General features: G+C 39.0%; 4 protein-coding genes across 6 annotated transcripts; 2 read left to right on the top strand and 2 right to left on the bottom strand.

The window, feature by feature from the left end:
* Positions 1 to 921: 921 nt before the first annotated feature.
* On the top strand, positions 922 to 6,141 carry LOC137737330 (aldehyde dehydrogenase family 2 member B7, mitochondrial-like). Its single transcript, XM_068476775.1, has 11 exons — positions 922 to 1,307; positions 3,062 to 3,196; positions 3,332 to 3,474; positions 3,576 to 3,729; positions 3,812 to 4,041; positions 4,338 to 4,427; positions 4,701 to 4,874; positions 4,961 to 5,098; positions 5,204 to 5,341; positions 5,446 to 5,507; positions 5,595 to 6,141. Exons 1-11 carry the CDS (start codon positions 1,241 to 1,243, stop codon positions 5,866 to 5,868), a joined length of 1,605 nt encoding a protein of 534 aa, XP_068332876.1. The 5' UTR covers positions 922 to 1,240; the 3' UTR covers positions 5,869 to 6,141.
* A 2,946-nt stretch (positions 6,142 to 9,087) lies between these two features.
* Positions 9,088 to 12,159, bottom strand: LOC137736643 (probable serine/threonine-protein kinase PBL28). Its single transcript, XM_068475878.1, has 6 exons — positions 11,482 to 12,159; positions 10,683 to 10,796; positions 10,281 to 10,499; positions 10,083 to 10,198; positions 9,727 to 9,987; positions 9,088 to 9,634 (listed from the first exon to the last, which is right to left on the bottom strand). Exons 1-6 carry the CDS (start codon positions 12,113 to 12,115, stop codon positions 9,383 to 9,385), a joined length of 1,596 nt encoding a protein of 531 aa, XP_068331979.1. The 5' UTR covers positions 12,116 to 12,159; the 3' UTR covers positions 9,088 to 9,382.
* A 2,221-nt stretch (positions 12,160 to 14,380) lies between these two features.
* Positions 14,381 to 16,581, top strand: LOC137736686 (equilibrative nucleotide transporter 1-like). The gene is made up of 2 exons (XM_068475920.1): positions 14,381 to 15,164; positions 15,649 to 16,581. Exons 1-2 carry the CDS (start codon positions 14,624 to 14,626, stop codon positions 16,377 to 16,379), a joined length of 1,272 nt encoding a protein of 423 aa, XP_068332021.1. The 5' UTR covers positions 14,381 to 14,623; the 3' UTR covers positions 16,380 to 16,581.
* Positions 16,582 to 16,844: 263 nt separating this feature from the next.
* Positions 16,845 to 22,061, bottom strand: LOC137736685 (RNA-binding motif protein 25-like). 3 transcript variants are annotated; one of them, XM_068475919.1, is made up of 8 exons: positions 21,444 to 21,583; positions 20,967 to 21,049; positions 19,874 to 20,823; positions 19,611 to 19,763; positions 19,000 to 19,414; positions 18,218 to 18,898; positions 17,513 to 18,111; positions 16,845 to 17,388 (listed from the first exon to the last, which is right to left on the bottom strand). In XM_068475919.1, exons 3-8 carry the CDS (start codon positions 20,087 to 20,089, stop codon positions 17,137 to 17,139), a joined length of 2,316 nt encoding a protein of 771 aa, XP_068332020.1. In that variant the 5' UTR covers positions 20,090 to 20,823; positions 20,967 to 21,049; positions 21,444 to 21,583; the 3' UTR covers positions 16,845 to 17,136. The 3 variants fall into 3 exon arrangements, with proteins under 3 accessions (XP_068332020.1, XP_068332018.1, XP_068332019.1); XM_068475917.1 differs by lacking the exon at positions 20,967 to 21,049 and having other exon boundaries at positions 19,874 to 20,118; positions 21,444 to 22,061; XM_068475918.1 differs by having other exon boundaries at positions 19,874 to 21,049.
* Positions 22,062 to 22,601: the final 540 nt, after the last annotated feature.

The following is a 22,601-nucleotide window of genomic DNA, read 5'->3' as shown; positions in this document are numbered from 1 at the left end:
CCTAATATGAGAGTTTCCCTAATCAAGGAGCTCTACGGCCCTACCTAAGATTTCCTTCTCCAAGACAGATGTTGCACTCAAGATCAAGATTCTTAACTTTAGTTCTAAAGGTACTCAAAGTCTCAATTTTCAAAATTGAGACTTTGAGTTGGTGTATGATCATATCTCTCTGGTTTGACAAGCGTACATTTATCACCCAAAGAATATCATTTAATAGCAGAAAGTTACTTTGTAAAAGTCGCAATTCCAAAACACACTATCTTCTAAGATCTGTTTGACTTGATGAAGATCACAAGTGTGACAATTTTTACGCCACACAAACGCCAGCAGTTATCAATTTGGACACCTAAACTTAGATAAGTCAATTCAGAGTGCCAAATGGGAACGTTCCTCCCAAGTTGGAGAGGTTTTTCAGTGTGCCAGAATACAAGGTAGAACAACACATATTATACAATTTAATAGATAAGTTGAAAAGAATTTTTTTTATAACTATGTAATATGTGATATTCTACCATATATTCCGGCCACAATGATAATTCTCACTTCAAATCGACTTTCTTGCCATCATTGGTTTGTGAGGATTCTAGGGATCTTAACATCCTTACTGTTCAAGTAGTCGTGCGGTCAGTTTTCGTTAGATAATGTTTGTATGTGATTTTAAATAAAAATTTTAAAATAATTTCTGACTGCACAATGTACAATAGACGGATAAGAAGTGAAAGAAAATATCTATAATCCTCACAAACAGGATTTCTAGGATCTTCATAAAGAGAATTTGGATGAGATCCAAATCCAAGAAACATAAACATGAAGATTTTACATGCTTTCATTTTTCATTTAAATTGATTTTTTAATATGCTCGAAATACTACATATATACGGTCTGACGTATTATTTTATGTTCGGATCACATTGAAAATCCCTCGTGTGTGTGGTGGGTTGACCACGATTCACGAGCCAATCAGTAATAACAATTCAATAATACAATAATATTACACAATAAAGTTTGCAACCTTGAATATGCAGCAGCAGAAGAAACGCCTATCTTTGTGGAATTCCCATTAACTGTTGATACGCATTTGATTTTGTATAATTTTATATTTTGAAGCCTCTCTCTCTCTCTCTCTCTCTCTCTCTCTCTCATATTATATGCATCACACTTTTGGAGTTGCACTTTGAAGCCCGTCACCTGTCACCTTGAGAGAGCAAGAGATCAGTGGTGGTGCTGCAAACTATCAATCATGGCGACTCGGAGGGTCGGCTCGCTTTTGAATCGTTCCTTCACTTCTGCTTCTATGTTTTCCAAAGGTAATCAATCTACTAACCCAATTCCCCAATTCCAACGCCTTTTCGATCTGTTGTGTTTTTTTTTATTGTTTATATTCTGCTACCTGGATCATATGGCCGACGGGTCTGATCGGTTTGTGATCTGCATTTTGTAATATCATGCATTAGCTGCCATGTTTGTTTGGTTGGTGAGAAAAATGAAGGATGAAGAACTAAATATTGAATCTTTTTCGAAATTTTCAGAACTTGGGTGTAGAAATTTTGCAAAATACACAAAACACATGTTGAATTTGATAATCATAAACTGTATTTCTTGAATTCTTGAGTTTTCCTCAGTTGACATCGACATTTGAATAAAAAATAATTTCTGCACATTTTTTTCTTTCTACATAACTTGTTTAGTTTCGTCATTTGATTTTTCCGGAGAAGAAAAAAAGTGTGTGAAATCAGTTCCCTTTATTTTTTTCTTGTGGTTTGATTAAAATTTTCTTTGTTTGAATAAACAAAATTTGGATTTCCATCAGATGGATTAAGTTGAATTTTGGAGACTTAGACGCATGCGTTTTTGTATATCTGATCTTTTTGGTGCAAGTGGCCCTGAAACCGACCCCACCACTGGCTTATTCTTTCCTGCCTGATGTATGCCTGCGGAAAAAGATCCTCTCCGTATCCCTTCTATCAAATTCACTAAGTCAAAAAATTCGAGCTCTTGAAATTTGATCAAACGATTAAAGTTATTATAACTTTTAAAAAAACTCTTGTTTTTAGTCATTTAATCAAATTTCAAGAACCCATATTCTTTTAATTTGATGAATTTGATAGAAAAGATTCGAAGAGAATCCCTTTACGTACGCCTACTATCCCTATTTCTGACTTTTAGCTTTTCTTATTGGACAAAGATTGTTTGCACTTCCACTTTCGATGCCCTCTCGTGCCCTTCTATTTTGTGTGATCACGATTGAGTTATATTAATATTTTATATTACTTTTTTATAAAAATAATAAAATAAAAATAAATAATAATATAAAATATTAACGTAACGTGATCACACAAACAAACAGAAAAACTCCACACAATCCTTGTCCTTTCTTATTCGTCAAGCTCAACGGTGGCTTGTGGCCTTTTCTCAATCACTCACTGTATCTTTCTATGACATAGAAATAAAATCTTTTCCGAATCTGTGTGTCTCGAAACGATAATCTCAGGATTCAAGTCATTCATTTTAAATTTTACTATTCTTATTAGTCATTCTACTAGCTCATCCTAAGGTTCGAAACTTCCATTTTCTCTTTTTAATAATCCGAATCTTTAAATTCTTAGACTCCAAACATAAAAATTAAAAAGAATCTGAACTCAATCATTTATGTTCCCAACTGGCCAACTTTCATTTTTTAGGAGAAATAGCCCTTCTATTTAACGAGCAATATGTCACATTAGTCATGATTATCACAAAAGATGTTCCTACCAAATTATCATGTCATTTGTCACACTATTTGGTGATTAAATATGTTACTTAAGTGTACATGAGTTTGATTTATTGGTCAAAGCACAATGTGTCCGTTTATTTGCATTTAAGTTGAAGTCTCCATACTTCGTAAATTAGAGTAGTTTAAAATATCACCTCAATACAGAGATGTTAATAATCATAAATGTCTATCTTCCTGTATTTTTCTTTAATTTTGGTCTTGTTGGTATTTTCTGACTGGATATTTGACAATAGTAGTTTTACACCGTTTATATTTTTTACTCAATTGACTTGATTTTACTTTAACCAGGGAGGTCTTCTTCTGTGGTTAGAGGAATTGGTAAATATAGCACCGATGCTTCCATTGAGTCACCAATCTCTCCATCCGTCAAAGTAAATTATACTCAGCTTCTAATTAATGGACAATTTGTAGATTCTGCATCAGGTGATCTTTCTTTTCCTTCACGAGTTGTCTAACAGTTTGTGTTTCTCAGCATTGTGTCAAGCATTCATGTTGTTGTAATTTAACTTCAATTTAGCATTTTCTGGTTCTTCGTGTGACGCTTGGATTTGGTCTCAGGGAAAACTTTTCCCACATTGGACCCCCGGACTGGGGAAGTGATTGCTCATGTCGCTGAAGGCGATGCTGAAGATGTAAACCGCGCAGTTTCTGCTGCCCGCAAGGCCTTTGATGAAGGACCGTGGCCTAAGATGACAGCTTATGTAACTACTCATTTTACTTGTTCTATGATAGTATATGGTTATGTGAATTGTTTCAAGTTCAGTGCTTTGTTCAAATTTTCTAATAGAACATCTTTTTGCAGGAAAGATCACGAGTCCTTTTCCGCTTTGCTGATTTGATTGAAAAGCACAATGATGAAATTGCAGCCCTTGAGACTTGGGATAATGGGAAGCCATTTGAACAGGCTGCTAAAATTGAAGTACCAATGTTAGCTCGGTTTTTTCGTTACTATGCTGGTATGGACCTTTTTACACAACTACACCTTATGCTTTATGGGGTTTGAACAAAATTTATGATCTGATCTTGGATATACCACAGGATTTGCGGACAAGATTCATGGTCTCACAGTTCCAGCCGATGGAGAGTATCATGTGCAAACCTTGCATGAACCTATCGGTGTTGCAGGTCAGATTATACCATGGAATTTCCCTCTTCTCATGTTTGCTTGGAAGGTTGCGCCTGCTTTAGCATGCGGCAACACCATTGTTCTGAAGTCCGCAGAGCAGACACCGTTGTCTGCTCTATATGCAGCAAACCTGTTGCAAGAGGTACTTCACGAATCAAAATTTTCTGCATTACCCTTTTTGATAAGTTCACTTTCCCATGCGTTTGCTTCGATGTGGTCTCATTTGCTTCAATGGTGTCTCAAGTCCAGTTGAAATTTTTAGAGATAATCCGCCTTTCCGTGCTTACTGTGGTGCTTTACCCTTCATTCTGATTTGACGGATTTTAACAATTTTCTGTTTTGAGTTGAACCTGCGAGTGGATTATGTGAATGAGCTTTCACATTGATCTTTCAATTACTAATACTGATTGATTTTCCTTTTGGTTTTTTTTTTCACAGGCCGGACTTCCTCCGGGTGTTTTGAATGTGGTTAGTGGTTTTGGTCCAACTGCTGGTGCATCTCTTGCCAGCCATATGGACGTTGATAAGGTAATGTATAATTAATGTAAGCTTCTTTCTTGTAATTAGCCATCTTATGTAAGTTCATAAGAACTGAGAATTTCTCAAATATTTATTGTATCCACAATAACATCTTTTGCTCAAGCATAACTTCTCCAAATTCATGATGAACAAATGTTGCTAAAGGCTGCAACGAATTCGAGTAATAGTAATGCGTCTGCTAGTGTTCCAGTTTGCAACTTTGCATCAATTTGTTATCTGATTGCAATGTTCGTGCTAAAATTACCGTTCATCCCTCCACAGGTTGCGTTTACTGGATCAACTGACACCGGTAAAAAAATACTTGAATTGGCTGCCAAAAGCAATCTTAAGACCGTAACTTTGGAGCTTGGCGGGAAATCCCCGTTCATTGTATGTGAGGATGCTGATGTAGATAAGGCTGTTGAGATGGCACATTTCGCTCTATTCTTTAATCAGGTATCTAAGCATTGTCTTCGAAAAAAAGTTTGATTCTAAGAGGCAAAGAAATCCATTTGCTGATTACATGACACCTCTGTTTGTAGGGTCAATGCTGCTGCGCTGGTTCTCGTACTTTTGTACATGAAAAAGTATATGACGAGTTCTTAGAGAAAGCAAAAGCCCGTGCTGAGAGGCGCCTTGTTGGAGACCCGTTCAAAGGGGGCATTGAGCAAGGTCCTCAGGTAAAACAAGTGACACCTCTATTGATCTCTGACCATTAAACATACTGCTGTCGAATGTTGTTTACACAGCCTCACCTGCATTTCCGGTTTTGTATTCTAAATCAGATCGATTCAGACCAATTTGAGAAGATCCTGAAGTACATAGATTACGGTGTTAAAGCTGGGGCTAAACTGGAAACCGGAGGAGAGAGGGTTGGCACAAAGGGTTTCTATATTAAGCCCACCGTATTCTCAGATGTTCAGGTACCAATTTACGTTGCAGATCATAAAAACCATAATATTTATTGAGAAGCCGAAACATGATTATATATTTATATTGATCTAAACATTGCTATCCCGTGGAGTAGGATGACATGCGAATAGCTCGCGAAGAGATATTTGGTCCGGTGCAGACCATCTTGAAATACAAGTAAGCAATAAAATCCTCTTTCTCTATGCCTGCTGTGATTACAGCGTCCGGCGCTTCCATTGGAACTAACGATATGGCTGATTGCAGGGATCTTAATGAGGTGATACAAAGGGCAAATAACTCTCGCTATGGACTTGCTGCAGGGGTCTTTACACAAAACATAGACACTGCGAACACATTGACTCGCGCATTGCGCGTCGGTAGTGTATTTATAAACTGCTTCGATGTCTTTGATGCCTCTATTCCTTTCGGAGGGTACAAGATGAGTGGAATCGGAAGAGAGAAGGGCATTTATGGTCTTTCCAATTACTTGCAAGTCAAGGCTGTTGTCACCCCCCTGAAGAATCCTGCATGGCTATGAACTTCATAAGCTTTTTTTGTCGTTGCCAAAAATAAATGGAGAACTGCATCAAAATAAGTGGCTGTGATGTCATGATGGCATTAGGGTGGTGATGATGATGGTGATAAAAACTTTTGCTTCTTTGTGACGAACTCTAGAAATGTTTCTGTTGAATTAATTGTTGGTTAAGTGGTTGGTCTACTGGCAAATCAACTTCCCATGGTTTGTTGATTCATCATTTTCTCCTTTTCAAATCACAAATCACGGCTCATTTTACATGATTATTGTGTCTTACTCTCTCTGTCATTAATAGTATGTTAATTAGTTGTTTTGATAATTATGATACGTTGATCTAACCATGTGCCAACTAAATCCAAAACCTTTTAGCGTCTACAAGGCCAATTAAACTCAAAGCTTAAATCATTTGTTCAATCCATTTATTTTCATATTAGCCTCACCGTAAATTTTAAAAAATTAAGGAAAGACTTTCTGTTGAGATTCTTGAGGTTGGAACCTCATTTGACAATGTTTTGGGCCTCACTGCTATATTTTTCACTTATTTTTTTTAATTTTTGGGCTTAAATATTCTACGAAATATACACTTGTTTCTCAATAAATCGTAAATCCACTTCCAAATACATTATAAAGATTTCTTTAAGTGTTCACGGAAAGTATTTTGGGAAAATAAAAAAATTGTATTTTTTTTTACAAAAAATCGTGGGTTTTAACACTCATTGTTTTCAGTCAATTTTGCAAATTCGTACATAAATCACCGTTCAATCTATTTATTTTCACCTTTGCCTCACTGTGAAATTTTGAAAATTAAGTTGAGATTTTCCATTGACATTCTTGAGTGTAGATGTCACATCCCGACCCGGGGTCCACCGCATCCCGGGCCCGCTCCACCACCATAGCATGATATTTTCCGTTTTGGGCTCCGACTACGCCATCACGGTTTTGTTTCTAGGAACTCACACGAGAACTTCCCAGTGGGTCACCCATCATGGGAGTGCTCTCACGCGCTACTCGCTTAACTTCGGAGTTCCCATGGAACCCAAAGCCAATGAGCTCCCAAAAAGCCTCGTGCTAGGTAGGGATGAGAATATACATATAAAGCTTACAGGATCCACTGCCCTAGGCGATGTGGGATGTTACAGTAGAACCCCATTTGACAATGCTTTGGGCCACATTACTATATTTTTTACTTTTTTTTTTTTAGTTTTCGGATTAAATATTCTACTAAATATACATTTGTTGCTTAATAAACCGTAAAACTGCTTTCAAATTCGTTAAAAATTTAACTTAATGCTCATGAAAAATATTTTGCGAAAATGAAATTTTTGCATTTATGACAAAAATGTGGATTGACACTCATGATTTTTAGTCGATTTTACAAATTCGTAAATAAATCAATGCTCTCGAAAAATATTTCGCAAAAATAAAAAATTTGAACTTTTAACAAACAAACGTGGGAGTTAGGCACGCATGCCGAATGAGGCAGATTTTGCGCATGTAGAACGAGGCGAACTTGGATGCAGGAAAAGTGAAGCGGGCTTCATGCACACAAAACAAGGCGAGCTCCTATCACACAAAAAAGCTGGCTCCATTCACACAAAACGAGTCAGACTCTGCTCATAAAAAATGTGGTAGCTTCTAGCATGCAAAACGAGGTGGGATCCATCGCACAAGCAGAGGTCGGCTCGGCGCACAAAAAATGCAGCACCCAAAATGGGGCTGCTCGGCACACGAAAAACAAGGATATAAATCTAAATCTAAATCTAAAGGTATTTGAATCTAAATAAAGAAATGTAAGAAGAAAAAAAATTCAATGAAAAAAAAAAAATTGAAAATGATATGGTCGTTAGTTTTCTACCGATTGTCCACAAGAGCTGTCACTCTAAAGGTAGCGATTTTTTTAGTACACATCGCTAGTTTCATACCGATCCCTTCTTTTCATTTTTTTTTTTAATTTCAATGCTACATTGAGGCACATTCAATAATGGAATTGTCTTCGAAAACCAAATAGTGTTGCTTTTATGATATTTTTTTTTAGGCTTTCTCCAAAAGTGAGCTTATCAAAAATTTTGTTTCCAACTAATCACTTTTGAATCAAACATAGTCCTATACATTCGTATAAAATATTCAATCAACTCGACCATTCTATTTGGTGACAATATAAACATTCACGAAATGTGGTACTCACACCACTTGTTCATACTTGATTGCTCATTCTTCATGATTTTGAAGTGAGTCCACTCCTACTACAAACAGACATTATCTTTATTAAAAAATTACGCTGAAATCACAATAATCATTAAAATCAAAAGGGAAGTCTTTTCTTCCCTTCCTCTCTTCACAAGTCATAACTAATTAACACCTTCGACTTGGCATAAATTAATTGTAAAACACAATTTAATCATTTCCAAATTATATTATTTCTCCCACAACAATTAAAAAGAATTCCACGTAATTAGAACCCCCTACCCCCTGTCGACTCTCTCGACCGTCGGCGACCTCTCTTCACGTACACTTTCCCTTCCCATAATCGACGGTACACGGGTCGCACTCCCATTAGCCTTCCCCAACTCGAAACACTCTACGAAGCCGCTATTTTCCCAACACCCACGTGTCTTTGGTGCAAATGGAAGCGAACCAGATTGGCAGAAGAGAGTGCTTGATTAAGCTGCTCTCTGAGCAGAACCGAGGCGGGTTTGCAAGGTTGATGGAGAATATGGATTCCTTAGGACTTCAAGTTGTTGATGCCAATGTCACGACACTCTATGGAACTGTTTTATACATTCTCAACGTTGAGGTAAGATTCCGATAAAAGAAGATTCATCTTGTATTTGAACCTTTGATAAGAAATCATCTCATATCGATAGCGAGTAAGAACAATTTATTTTGCTCACTTTTCTTATATATACATTGCACTGTGTTCGTCCACAGGCAAACAAAGACACTCAGGCAAAGAAATTCAGAGAGTTCAATCCAGCTAACAAGGGGTACAAATCAGACAGTTTAATCTGATAGATTATCGCTGATTTTGGAAAATCGAAGGTTTCATCCAAGAACATCTGAACAGCTCCTTTAGACATGTCAAAAGTACGGAAGATTTTTTTTCCTTTCATTTACCATCGTAAATATGCAAGTTTTGGAGGCTCACACGACAGTTTTTTCTGGGTCTAATGAAGTACAATTACAGTTAAATATTCTGCCAATGATTGCATCGTCGATTAATACATAGATCCCAAAAGCGTGTAAATGAAAAAATTAGGCACATTTAATTGAAATCTTATTGTTCTACCTGTACTATCAATACAGATTCTTCATATTAATGACTAAAAAAAAAAGTACAACGAGTAAACTTTACGAGCTCTTCCCTGCTGCTAATGCTTCGAGGGAACTAGAGAATAGAGCGACCTCAGCTTCTTCTATTTTTTTCAATGAAGCTTTTGTACAAAATCATTGTTATATTGCAATGTATTGTAATTCTTTTTCCATTTAAAATCATTCATGATTGTTTCAATTTACAAAACTATCTGCTCGAGTTTCTCCGATTTCCAGCCTTGATTGGTAGGGTAGAAGAAGCTGACTGTTTTCGGGTTGAGGTATCAAGTGCCCTTTCAAGTTTTGATACCACTTGCTCCATGCTTGGCCTCTGCAGCTTTAGTCCTGTGCACGACAAAGCTAGGTTGAACACAAGGTCAAAAGCTTCTACCGAATACTCCCCGTTAAGTTTGGGATCTGCGAATTCTGTTACATCACCGCCTTTTGTGAGAGCCCTTGCCTGAAGAACAAAGACACGGAACATAAGAGGCTGAATAAGTGACTCGAAATAGTTTTGCCAATATGTGGGGAAAAAAGTATGAACTTTGTTACCATTTTACTAAGAGGCATTGGTTTGTTTGAGTTTAGATTGATAACCCTGCGCCCTGAGATAAGTTGCAGAAGAACTATTCCAAAACTGTAGACATCTCCTGAAGCATTTACGCGGTGATTCTTTCGGTACTCAGGATCAACATAACCGAATGTCCCTCTCACTTCTGAGCTCACACAAGACTGTCCCAAGTCCATAACTTTAGATAACCCAAAGTCTGACAGTTTTGCTTGAAAGTTTTCATCAATGAGAATGTTTGTTGGCTGCCAGTTGGGACGCGACAAGAAAAGAAGTTTGATGAAATGAGTGGCAAATGAACAGCTACAGAGGCGGCGTAAAGAAAAAAAAAAATTCCTACCTTGATATCACGGTGAACAATGCAGCCTCCCGGATAAGTGTGCAGAAACCAAAGGCCCCTAGCACTGTCAATTGCAAGCTCGAGTCTCGTTCTCCATGGCAGATTTTTATCTTTACCTGCAATCAGCTTTGATTGAATTGGCTTTCCGAATGATGAAAATGGTAGAGAAAATCTATGCGAATGGAAATGGAAACTTACCAAATAGCCACTCCGAAAGGTTCCCATTTTGACACAGTTCATAGACCAGGAAATATTCTTCTACATCCTCACAAGAGCCAAGCAAAGCTACAAGGTTTGGATGTCTAACATCGGAAAGGCTCGTGACTTCGCAGATGAATGTCTCAACAGATCCATCGTTGATTATGTGCTTCACTGCAACATGTTTCCCATTTGATAGTATGCCTTTATATACCTTTCCTGGAAATATTATCAGATGGTATCAGAAAGGAAACTTTGGATTAACTACATAAAAATTACCCAAACAATATGGCCATTTTCGAGTCGCTCCTGAACTACTCAACGTATTCAAACTCATATCCGAACTTACTGAAACCCTACGTAAAACTAACCAATATTCTTACTGTTCTGGAAGATTCTTACCAGCTCCGCCTTGCCCAATGAAGTTGACTGCGCTTAGATTGTTGGTCGCCGAATAGATTTCCTTGCTTGATATCTTAAGGCTGACGGATTCTTCAGACAGTAAATCATTTGATGCTGTCCGGTAAAAAAAGGTAAGCAACAATTCACAATTGTTATGTTAATTTCTAGTAAGATATGAAACTTGTTGCAGAAATACCATCTTTTCGAGCTAAAATACTCTCATGAGTCCTTTTTCTGCATAAGGTCCATGTTGTAATGAGAATTATTGCTGTAATTCCTGCCACACCTCCACATAGAATCCACAGACCTGACATTCTCATGAAATTAATCAAAACACCATCACGACTGACCTTGAAAAAAAAAACTGCCAGCAACTTCCCGTACATGGTTGTGGTGACAATTAGGAAGTTAGATTACCTGTTCTCAAGTTTACGCCCGTACTTCTTGAACTTCTCTGCACATCTGCAACAGAAGCAAAGGCGATACTCAGCTCCAGTTTAGGGTCTGTTTGGGACTGCTTTTTAAAAGGGCTAAAGGAATTCTCTTACAACCAAAAGTGTTTCTGACTACTGTTTCTAAATCCACTCCTTAGTAAAAGCGCTTATGAGTTAATAGCAGAAGGGCTTCCGTAGGAAGCAGTTCCAACAGCTTAACAAAATGATACAACTTACTGTTGTGAAAAATGAAGACATGAAATAGTATCAGTTTCTTTCTTGACAGCCTATACCTTCTGAAAGTTTCTGATCCCCAAGGCATTCGTACAGTGCTGAAACCCAATTCTTATCATCAATCCTCCTGCTTGTTAAAGTTACCAAAACTGCAAAACCACAAATACCAGCTTCAAGTTTTGACGACGACGACTCATTTTCCGACGATGCCACAATCTCTTCCCACCTTCTCAGACATGCACTACAAGCCTGATCCTGCTCGGACTTTTCTCCCATGCCCAAAAGCTTACAATCTTCATCTAAATTTTCCAATGTGTTCCCCAGATTGTCGAAAACATCTACTTTCGTGTAGTCAGAGCATCCGCCGGCTCCTCTTGTTAGCTTGTCAATTCCACAACTCAAAACACCATCTTTAATACCCTTCATTGAAATTAAGCAGTTTGTCTGCTCTGTCGAGTTTAAGAAGAGCTGCACTGTCCGGGATGCCCTGTGCTCCGTCCGGTTTGCCCTGTGCCCCAAGGCGTATAAGTAATCATCAAAAGCTGCTCCACAACAATTGCTGATAAATCCACCCCAATTTCCTTCTTCACAACTCGTGCCGCGCCACTCTGAAGAGTCTTGAACATCAAGGACACACTTAATATCTGGGGTTTGTGAGAAGGAAAAATTTAAGGCACTGAGGAAAAGAAAGAGTACTATCATAAGGGGCGGTTTGTGATATTTCATCGGATTAAGACGATGGAAATTCAACACAAGTTTGGCCATGGAGGGTGGGTTTTAAGGATCATAAACAAAAGGGTAGATTTAGATGCCAGAATTATGCCCTCCTTAAACCGTCCTCGGGAAGATTATGTGTTCTTAGTGCTTGTGTTTCTGTAAAGAACGGATGCTCAAAAACTTCAAATTTGGTATCTGGAATGATTTCAGAATCTAAGAGGATCAATCATTGGCTTGGATATCTATTTTTCAGAAGAGACGGCTGTCACATATAAATTTATCTGCAAACTTTTATACAAAACATATATGTATGTATGTGTGTGTGTGTGTGTGTGTGTGTGTGTGTGTGTGTGTGTAGAGAGAGAGAGAGAGAGAGAGAGAGAGAGAGAGAGAGAGAGAGAGAGTGTGTGTGTGTGTGTGTTTGGAGTTATTTGAAGTTGGAAGAATGCAAACAAGGCAAATGGCTGTGAGGTGATGCAGAAGAGAAAAAGCTGGTGTGTGTGAGATAGCTCTGTCGTGCCATGTATTATGCAGGCTAATCGAAACAAGATTAGCATTTTATTAATCAAACAATTAGTTAAGAATCAATCAAACCACAGTATTTTATTGATATAAATAACGAGCAATGCCGAATGTAGAAATCTTGAGAGCGATTTCTGAAGTTGGTTGTCAAAAATTTAAGGGAATGACAAACCAATAAGGGAATGACAAACCAATGGGACAAAACGCATGGTACAATTCTCCTGCTAATCAAGCTCATTGGGGATCAAAATTTCATTTAAAAATGATGGAAGGCCGGTTGGAATGAATACAATAAACTTAATCTAAGAATTGAGAAAACCCTATGTAGGGACACTTGACCACATCATTCGTAGGGCAATTCTTCCAAAAATAATAGCGGACCTTATGTATTTTGGTTTCACTCGACCTCACGTTGGTCTCACCCAATATGAGAGTTTCTTTAATCAAGAGCTCTACGGCCTTACCTAAGATTACCTTCTCAAAGACAGATGTTGCACTCAAGATCAAGATTCTTAACTTTAGTTCTAAAGGTCAATTTTCAAAATTGAGAATTTGAGCTGTTGTATGATCATATCTCTCTGGTTTGACAAGCATACATTTATCACCCAAAGAATATCATTTAATAGCAGAAAATTACTTTGTAAAAGTCGCAATTCCAAAACACACTATCTTCTAAGAACTGTTTGACTTGATCAAGATCACAAATGCGATAATTTTTATGCCACACAAACACCAGCAGTTATGCAATTTGGACACCTAAAATTAGATAAGTCAATTCAGATTGCCGAATGGGAATGTCCCTCCCAAGTTGGAGAGATTTTTTAGTGTGCCAGAATACAAGACAGAACAACACATATTATACAATTCAAGAGATACTTGAAAAGAATTTTTTTTTACAACTATAGAATAACATGTGATATTTTGCCCTATATTCCGACCACAGTGATAATTCTCACTCCAAATCGACTTTCTTGCCATCATTGGTTGGGTTCTATTTTTTTTAATTTTTTTAGATCATGAGACTCGTGACTCATTCTTGGGGCCCCAAGTTATTGGGCTCTAAATCAACAACCATGTCCTCTTCCATTCTTTTTAAATCAACAATGAAGATCCGAGCTATTTGCTTATTAGTATCATGTTTTAGCAATATTTTTATTTAACTCTAAGAGAGCTTTTGAGTTGATTCTGATAAAATGATGAGTTTGATATTAATTTATTATATTGATTTACTATGGGGTTTAGCCATAATCCTCCACCTCTAATGTAAAATTCATTGAGTATTAAACCAAAAATGGAGATTGGAATTCTTTTAACATCAAGAATTGAAAAGAAAAGCACTATTAGACTAAGAGCTACTTGATTATGTATTTTCAATCTAGTTAATGTTTTTTAATAAAGACAGACATCCTGCACCAAAAATATTTACCCGCTTAGGGTCCAAATTTTTTATTCTGGTAACAAAAAGTTTAGTGTGCATTAGTTAACTCTCACCACCAACGTCAGGATATACCCACAACCTTGAGCCAGAATGACTTACGTGTGGCAACTAACTGCCATTGCCACTGATATAGATTTATGTAGAAATTTACAGATCACGCACTAACTGTTGGCAACGAAACTCAAATTTTAATAAAACGACACATAAAACAAAAACCTTACAAACTGAGCCAATCCTCGTTTGCAAAGGTCCAAATTCTTCACGTACAACACTTTCTTAAAAAAGAAGTGTGATTACAGGTTTACAACCCAAAGCCTAGTCGCCTTAATAAAATAAAAAGCACATCGTTTCAAACTCCCACAAAAGAAGGAAAAAGCACATGACATTCGGTTACCTCTCAATTCAATAACTGGAGACTAAAACGACAACGTCTCATTCCGTCATTCACCTCCAACAGTCCTACCAAATCTCCATCGCCAAAATATCTTCCCGGAATCCAAAAGCAAAACTCAAAGATCTGAGCTTTCTCAGCTGATCCAATCCCTCAACCCGAACCCGGAAACCCATTGTGAAACATCCACATCCACCAATTTCCGATGGGTTTCAATGCCAAAACCGCCGACGAAAATTCTGAGGCCAGCCTCCTGCTCCCCACCGTAACCGCCGCCGCCGCCGTACCTAATAAAATCCCAAAGGACTCCTTCCACTTGGCCTACATCATCTACTTCACACTGGGTCTCGGCTACCTACTCCCATGGAACGCTTTCATCACAGCCGTCGATTACTTCGCCTACCTCTATCCAGATGCCAGCGTCGACCGGATATTCTCTGTCGTGTACATGGTGGTGGGCCTCTTCTGCCTCCTCCTGATAATCTTCTACTCCCACAAGTCCGAAGCCTATGTCCGGATCAATGTGGGCCTGGGCCTCTTCGTCGTTTCGCTGTTAGTCGTTCCCCTCATGGATGTGTTTTACATCAAGGGTCGGGTCGGGTTGTACGACGGGTTTTACGTGACGGTTGCGGCGGTTGCGCTTTCCGGCGTGGCGGATGCATTGGTCCAAGGCTCGCTCATTGGGGCGGCTAGTGAGTTGCCCGGAACTTATATACAAGCCATTGTGGCCGGGACTGCTGGTTCAGGTAAAACTCCCTGCTCTTTGGATTTTCCGGTCGACTTTGGATTTTCAATTTTTGGGTTTTCTCTTTGTTTGATTTTGGTTTCTGGGCATTGTTTCGTTCTTTGAATTAAATCCTGATTTTAGTTAATCCCAGATGACTTTGTTTGATTTTCTGAATCTCTGTGTAATCTGAATGGCCGTTTGGGAAACTCTTCTGGTCATAAGCGCTTCTGCTAGAAGTGCTTTTAATGGAAACACATTGAAATTGTTATTAAAAGTTCAACTGCATTCTGGAAAAGCACTTGGAAGTCTGCAGAAACCTTCTCCATGGAGGCCTGTTTTCCTACCAAATGTAGTTAGAAACGCTTCCGATTGTCATAAGCACTTTTAGGTCTCTATGGAAGTATCAAATGAAAATGTCATTGCTGAAGCATATTAATTTTTCTGCTCTAGGTTACTGGTTATGAGTTCATCAGAGTTTCCAAATTTTGGATATGATTTTACAGGAGTCGTCGTTTCTGCTCTAAGGATCGTAACCAAGGCTGTATATCCACAAACTGCCGATGGCCTGAGGAAAAGTGCTAACCTTTACTTCGCCGTCGGGATAGTCATTATTGTCATATGCATTGTTTTCTACAATGTGGCACCAAGGATTCCAGTTATGAAGTATTATGCAGATTTAAAGGTTCAGGCTGTAAACGATGAGACAGAAGAGAAAGGTCCGCGGACTGTGACTCTGTTGAGATCAACTCTGTGGCACGTAGTCGATAGAGTCAAGTGGTATGGAATTAGCATCCTCCTCATCTATATCGTGACTTTGTCGATTTTCCCGGGATACATTACTGAAGACGTGCACTCTCAAATTCTCAAGGATTGGTACCCGATCATCCTTATCGCTGGCTACAATGTGTTTGATCTCGTTGGCAAGTCTCTGACTTCTGTGTATCTCCCCAAAAGTTCCAAGGTTGCAATCGGCAGTACAGTTGTGCGATTGCTCTTCTTTCCTCTCTTCTACGGGTGCTTGCACGGCCCCAAATTCTTCCGAACAGAGATTCCAGTGACGATACTAACTTGCCTTTTGGGACTCACTAACGGCTACTTGACCAGTGTGTTGATGATTTTGGCTCCCAAAGTTGTCCAATTACAACATGCCGAGACCGCCGGGATCGTGATCGTGTTGTTCTTGGTTCTGGGGTTGGCTGCTGGCTCGGTTGTATCTTGGTTCTGGGTCATCTGATTGCTCAGCAAATTGGGTACATACCAAAAACTCTAAAACCTGCTATTGCCGAGATCCCACTGCTGGCTCAGTTGTTTTGCTGTATAACTTTGTAATTCTACTGTTACTAACATTTCCCTTTGTTTCTTAAACATGGATTATGAAATGTAAATGGTTGATTATCAATTTGTTCATCTTTATGTAAACCTGAATTTGAATCGGATACCATACTAGCTCTAATTCTGCCTTCTAACTGCTAAAGATGTGATTTTTGCACTCCCGTTTTCTCGTTAAACCAAAGGAAGATCAAGGAACAAAAACAAAGGGAGAAGTGTAGAATGAGATAGCGGGAGTGTGAATCAAATCACACCGTGGGTTTGAAAACAAAAATAATACGCACCCGTGCTTGGCGTTCTTAGAAGAGAATAACACAAGTGTAAAGGTAGGAAGGGTTTCCCCTGTCATGCACTGCAAAATACAATGGCCTGAATGAAAATGCCAGTATAAATATAAGTAAAATTTTGTAAAGAATCAGCAATAGGACATCTAATAGATTCCAAAGCTACAAGCAACCCACAAGAGTGAGGAAACAAAACAGCGGGCGTTAATAGCTTACGGAACAAAATGTATTATGAAGCAACACAAACAGAAAGAATATAGTTTAGCCTTGACGGCCATCTATGCTATCCTAGGTAACGACGCTGGAGGCCAAAGGACATATTATGCTAACAAGACTCGGGTCTACAGCAGCAAAAGTACAACTGACAAAAGAAAACTATTAAGTTCTTGTTCTTGAAGCCAGACCTGTCTCGACCTTCTTAATTTCAAAGATGAGCATCCTCCACATCTTGAGAACAAACATTTCGGCTTCTTCGTCTAAAATGGATTGAAGCAGCTGCAGCATGCGTTCTGCTCCAACATGTTCCTGAGTACTAGATACAATGTAATCTACAAGTGTGGTCTCTTCCTCTCCCAGGAATTCCGTAATCTTCTTCGAAATCCATGGTCTCATGCGTTCATGTAGTGCATGCTGTGAAAGCAGAACACATCAGACATTAGTACGAGCAGTTTTTTGACTATTTGAATGAATGATCACCAGGAAGCAAATCTTGCAAGTTTAAACAAAATAATTTAAAATCATGGGCTGCGCTTACATGTTCATAAATAGCCCAATTTATTTCATAGGAGAATAATTCCTCCTTTGTCTTTGGAATCATATCGATCAGTTGTTTTGCATCCAAAAGCTTCTTATTATCCTTTGCCCTTGGTTTATTCATCGCATGGTCTCGATCCGTATCACGGTCAATAGTCTTCTCCTTATGCTCATCTCTAGTCCGATTAGACTCATCACCATTCTGGTCCCTATCCCGGTGGCTTGACCTATCATTAGAACGTCTACTTCTTTCCTTCTCCGTAACTGGCTTCTCTTCTTTAGAACTAGCATTTGATATTCGCTTTGCGAATTCAGCCGCTGCAGCCAAATTTGATGGAGCTGTCCCAGAAATTGGTTGGACAGCCTGTAGTTCTTCGGTTGAATAATCAATGGGAACCAGGGGCCTCATTTTTTTGTCCTTGTGTGCATCATCATCCTCCTCATTGAAAACAGAAGGAACAGCGGTACGTTTTCCAGAACCCAGTAGGCCAAAACCCAACTTCTTTGCTGGGGCACTGCCACTCTGCTGCGGTTCTGATGCAGAAACTGATGTCATGGTTGACTCATCACCACTGTCACCATTTTGTAGAGTCCCATCACCTGTCGCATCAAAGTCAAACGACATGAACAAAAAGGAAAAGAAAAGGGAAAAGAGGGCAAAAGAAAACAATGATAAAAGCAATAAATAACTTCCCGAGTAATTTACCTATATGATTCTCATGACCAGAATCACCCCCATTATCCTGTTCAGTTGCCTTATCTTTCAGTTGCACAACGAATTCTTCAGCCAAAGCAGCTTTTTCGCTTCCATTTGCAACATGACCAGATGAATCCCTCAATGCATCTCTCTCTTGCTGCAGCTGCTTTTCCTCTTCAGCCCTCCTTCTGGCCTCAGCAATTTCTTCTTCCTCTTTCTGCCTGTCAGCTAAGTCATCTTCTTTCTCCCGTAGTCTCCTCTTTCTCTTCTCCTCCAACACACTTCTCCTCCATTTTTTTCTGGAATCTTCATCCTCATCATCTTCTTCATAAATTACCTCTTTCCTCCGTTTGCGTTCCCTCTCTTTCTCCCTCTCCTTCTCATACTGCCTCTGTTTCTCTTTCTCCCTTTCCCTATACTCCCAATCTTTGAGACATTTTTCATACTGATGCTCCGCATCCTCCAGTTTTCTCCTTTGCTCCTTCTCCTTCCGTACCCGTTCTCGCTCTGTTTCTCTTTCGTATCTTTCAATCTCATGCTCCTTTTCCCGTTTCATATCTCGCTCATTGTCTCTGCTCCTCCGATCTTGCTTTCTGCTCCTATCATGTGAGCTTGTTTCAGGGCTCCCCTGCTCACTTCTTGTTTTGTTGTCACTAGTTATCTCTTCATCAATTTTTTCTTCATAAGCATCTGAAAAGTTAAAGTACCAACTATAAGTATAACAACAAACTGCCACTAATAAATGACTCTAAGCAACTTCATTGCTTATTAAGTACAAACATGAGACTTACCATTTCTTGTTATATCAACATCAGAGTCTCCATCCCTTGATTTAGCTGGCAGCGCTGAGTTTGAATTCCTAGTAACATCACCAGGGGCTGGTGTAGGTGGCGGAGGAGGGAGAGGTTTGTTTTTTATTCTCTCCTCTATCAAACTTGTAAGCTTCTCCATAGCCTCCCGGTCAGCTTCCTTGTCTTCGTCAGTCACAACTCCAAAATTGGCAGGGTCATTTTCTTTGTTACTCAAATTACCATCTTCCTCCTTTGAGTTTTGTACAGAAGGATTTGAAGGTACATTCTTCTCAACGTCTAGTGCACTTCCATCACCTTTCTCAGCTGCTTCAGCTTCTTTGAGCTTCTTTGAGTTTTCAGTCTTCTTTTTAACAACCCTCTCCAGATACTCTCTTGTTGCTTGATTAACATTTAACTGTTTATGTTTACAACATCAAATATAAAGAGATAAATATAAGCAAAGCTGAATGTGCGGAGAAGTATATATGGCATGATTACTAAGGAAGGCCGTGAGATTTTCCATTGCACCATAATGACAATGACAAAAAAAGAAAAAAAAAAAAAAACACACAAATAAACTGACAAATTATCTAATTAGAATCAAGACATACCACAAGGTCCTGCCCATCAATGCTCAAATTAGTGAGAAGACGCAATGCCCGAAGAACCCCTTCAGCAGATTCAAATTCGCAGAACCCAAAGCGCCTAGGAGTCCCATCTGTGGGATCTTGAGCACGTTTCCAACTCTTGACAGGTCCACACAACTTCAGAAAAGGTAAACCATCAGAAGTCAACTTATAAATTTGGGTAACATAACAAAACAGTGGGAAAATTGATAAAGAACAACAGAAATCGCAGTAATTTGACAGCACACCTGGAGGAGATATTTCATAAATTCATTGTCCACTGTTGGTGCTATCTTCCCAACATAAACAGTGGTTTGTGGTTTCTCAGCTGGAGCGACAATAGGAAGAATTGGCCTAACAACAGGAGGGATAATCGGGCGCACTCCAGGAATCCCAGGAACAGGGGCACGCTGAAGCAAACCAGTTGCTCCCAGTGGGCGTGGAGGAAACGGGGTCCGAATCATTGGATGATATGAAGGATAACGAGGAAGTCCTACAAAAACACAAATAAATATCTTGCAAATATGTCAGAGAACGCTTATGAACTGGATCCAATGATGGATAGGTGACCCTCCCCAAACTAAACAGATGTATGAAAAACAGTATGACTCTAAATAATGACTTTTGTTACCACACATTAAAAGAATATTAGAGATGGCAGCACAGGCATAGCAACTACCACCAGCTGAACAGATAACCTGAAGGAAACATTAAGAAGCAGCATCGTGTTCATGAACCATAAATGAATAAATTGTGCTTACCTTGCACATCCACTTAGACCAAAGTAGCCTTCTCAAGTATAATAAAACCTCCAATATCTCAAGCATATAGGGGTTGATGAGAATTACACATACTTGATATACCGACAGTTTAATTCATCTCAAAAGGTTAGCGGTAGGCAATGCAGCATGAGAACGTTAGAAGATTAAAAACAAAATTTTAACAAACATGCACAAAGTACTAAAAACACGCACAAATAAACACATGATTAGATGTCTAAATGTATATATAAATAGATTGATTGATTGTCAGATGGATGGATGAATGGATGATGGACATATATATGTATCTATGGATAGAAAGACTTCAGTACCTTAGAACACAAGGGCAATGAGCACTCAGTTGCAAACATGGTCTGCTTCTGGCAATTCATAAACCCATGAAAGGGATAGTATCCTTAAAATTACCAGAAAGCATCCTACTCAAATAAACACGACATGGTAATGTAACTTTAGCATGACAAACTGAACAGTAAAATTTTCTGAAATTTGGGAATATTCATTTATATTTTGAACTCCAGACCAACTTGAGCTTGAATAAAACTTCAAAATATGTGCATACCAAAAAAGGAGTTGTAGATGGGGGGTTCTCAAAGCAATATGAAGCAAGCCTTCCAACCTTTCTCACCGAATTCAATCAAGACACTGTACGAGAAAACATCCTGTCATCGATACCCTCAATCTAACACACTACACTAACTTTTCTGAACAAACTCCGAACTCTGCTTTAGCAAACTCTTCCCGCTGTATTATACCATTAGTCTTAATTTGATTGCTATCCGTAGATTAAACAAAGTTATTTACTTTTCACTTTTTCGAGACAAAAACCAAAAGCTTGATGCACTCAAGCAATTCCGTGTGGCACATTAATCAACTGGACCTAAGTATTTCTTGAACAACTCATACCAAAACAGCACCAAGCAATTGAAATACGAGAACCAACAATAAATACAAATATTTGGAATTGAATGGAAATTGAATAGCAGAAAAAAAAACATACGAACTAACGAAGTGATTACAGAGAGAAGCAAAAACCCACCAGGTAAGGCGCCTTGAGGAGCACCAGTGGACATGGGTGCGTATCCATTAGGCATCGGTGCGTACGGTCTCATAGGCTGCATCTGATAATGCATCATATTCTGCGGGGCCGAGGACGGCGGGGGCACACCAGGAGCCATCGGAGCTCCGGAGCTCACGCCGGGCGGCTGGACACCGGGGATATGATAATTCGGATTGGGCACACCGGGGTTCGGTATTGGAGTGAACTGTGGAACCGGCCGGAAAGACGGCGCGACCGGCGGTAAGGCGCCGGAAACCTGTTGTGGCACGAAGGAGATCGAAGGATGTGACGGTGGAGGCGGCAGAGATACGAGAGGCGGATTCGAATCAGGGTTTACGGTGATAGGTGTGGATGATAACGACGATGATTGTGATGGTGGTGGTGGTGGTGGTGGTGTGGTGGAGGCGGGTACGGGATCAGGTTGGTTAGATTGGGGATTAGGGTTACCGGATTGGGGATTGGACAGTGGGTTTGTGGCGGGAGAGGAAGGAGCGTCCGCCATGGCTAGAAAGAATTGAAATCTGTGGGTGAATTTTTGCTGTTTTCGTGCCCTAGGAGAGAGAAACAAGGAGACGGATAGTGACAGAGAGAAAACAAGGGGAGAGTTTATGCACGAATTACACGGGTTAGTGTTCCGGAACAAGTAAAAAATTTGTTTGTTTAGCAGTATACGTGTCGCCCCTCGATTGGCCAACAAAACTCAAAAGAACATATAGGCCACAAAAACTATGGTGTAATAATTAATCGTCTACTATGAGTCTACGTGTCATTATATTTTTAATTTTGAAAAAAAAATTACCTAAAGTCAAGTGAAATGACGCGTGGCATACAATTAGTGTATGCCATCATAATTTACGGTGATGAACAAAAATGCATTCGTAAAACTTTGTTACTTTTAAGAAGAGATTTTTTAATGTGTATGGAACATGCGATGGTATACCACGTATTATTATACAAGTGTTGAGATACTTGAGTTAAAAAAATTAACAACTTGAAAAATAAAATTCTCCTCCACTTAAACCGATAGTGTACCACATATATTTCGAACACATCAAAAAATTTCTCACTTTAAGTAGATTTTACATTATTGTGACATGATATGACATAAGATTCTCACTTTTTAGGTCCCCACTTGAC

Source organism: Pyrus communis, chromosome 6 (assembly GCF_963583255.1).
Source record: "Pyrus communis chromosome 6, drPyrComm1.1, whole genome shotgun sequence".
Taxonomy (NCBI): domain Eukaryota; kingdom Viridiplantae; phylum Streptophyta; class Magnoliopsida; order Rosales; family Rosaceae; genus Pyrus; species Pyrus communis.
This window is presented reverse-complemented; position numbering and strand designations above follow the sequence as displayed.

Excerpts from the sequence above, each read along its gene's own strand:
- LOC137736686 (XM_068475920.1), top strand. The coding sequence starts at position 14,624 with ATGGGTTTCAATGCCAAAACCGCCGACGAAAATTCTGAGGCCAGCCTC. Across the intron at positions 15,165-15,648 it reads GGCCGGGACTGCTGGTTCAG|GAGTCGTCGTTTCTGCTCTA; the intron begins GTAAAACTCCCT and ends ATGATTTTACAG.
- LOC137736685 (XM_068475917.1), bottom strand. The coding sequence starts at position 21,966 with ATGGCGGACGCTCCTTCCTCTCCCGCCACAAACCCACTGTCCAATCCC. Across the intron at positions 19,415-19,610 it reads TTGATGGGCAGGACCTTGTG|TTAAATGTTAATCAAGCAAC; the intron begins GTATGTCTTGAT and ends AAACATAAACAG. Across the intron at positions 18,112-18,217 it reads TGGTCATGAGAATCATATAG|GTGATGGGACTCTACAAAAT; the intron begins GTAAATTACTCG and ends TTGATGCGACAG.
- LOC137736643 (XM_068475878.1), bottom strand. The coding sequence starts at position 12,115 with ATGGCCAAACTTGTGTTGAATTTCCATCGTCTTAATCCGATGAAATAT. Across the intron at positions 10,797-11,481 it reads AGTTTTGGTAACTTTAACAA|CATCAAATGATTTACTGTCT; the intron begins GCAGGAGGATTG and ends TTTACCGGACAG. Across the intron at positions 10,199-10,280 it reads CCTTTCGGAGTGGCTATTTG|GTAAAGATAAAAATCTGCCA; the intron begins GTAAGTTTCCAT and ends AGCTGATTGCAG.
- LOC137737330 (XM_068476775.1), top strand. The coding sequence starts at position 1,241 with ATGGCGACTCGGAGGGTCGGCTCGCTTTTGAATCGTTCCTTCACTTCT. Across the intron at positions 1,308-3,061 it reads TGCTTCTATGTTTTCCAAAG|GGAGGTCTTCTTCTGTGGTT; the intron begins GTAATCAATCTA and ends TACTTTAACCAG. Across the intron at positions 4,042-4,337 it reads CAGCAAACCTGTTGCAAGAG|GCCGGACTTCCTCCGGGTGT; the intron begins GTACTTCACGAA and ends TTTTTTTCACAG.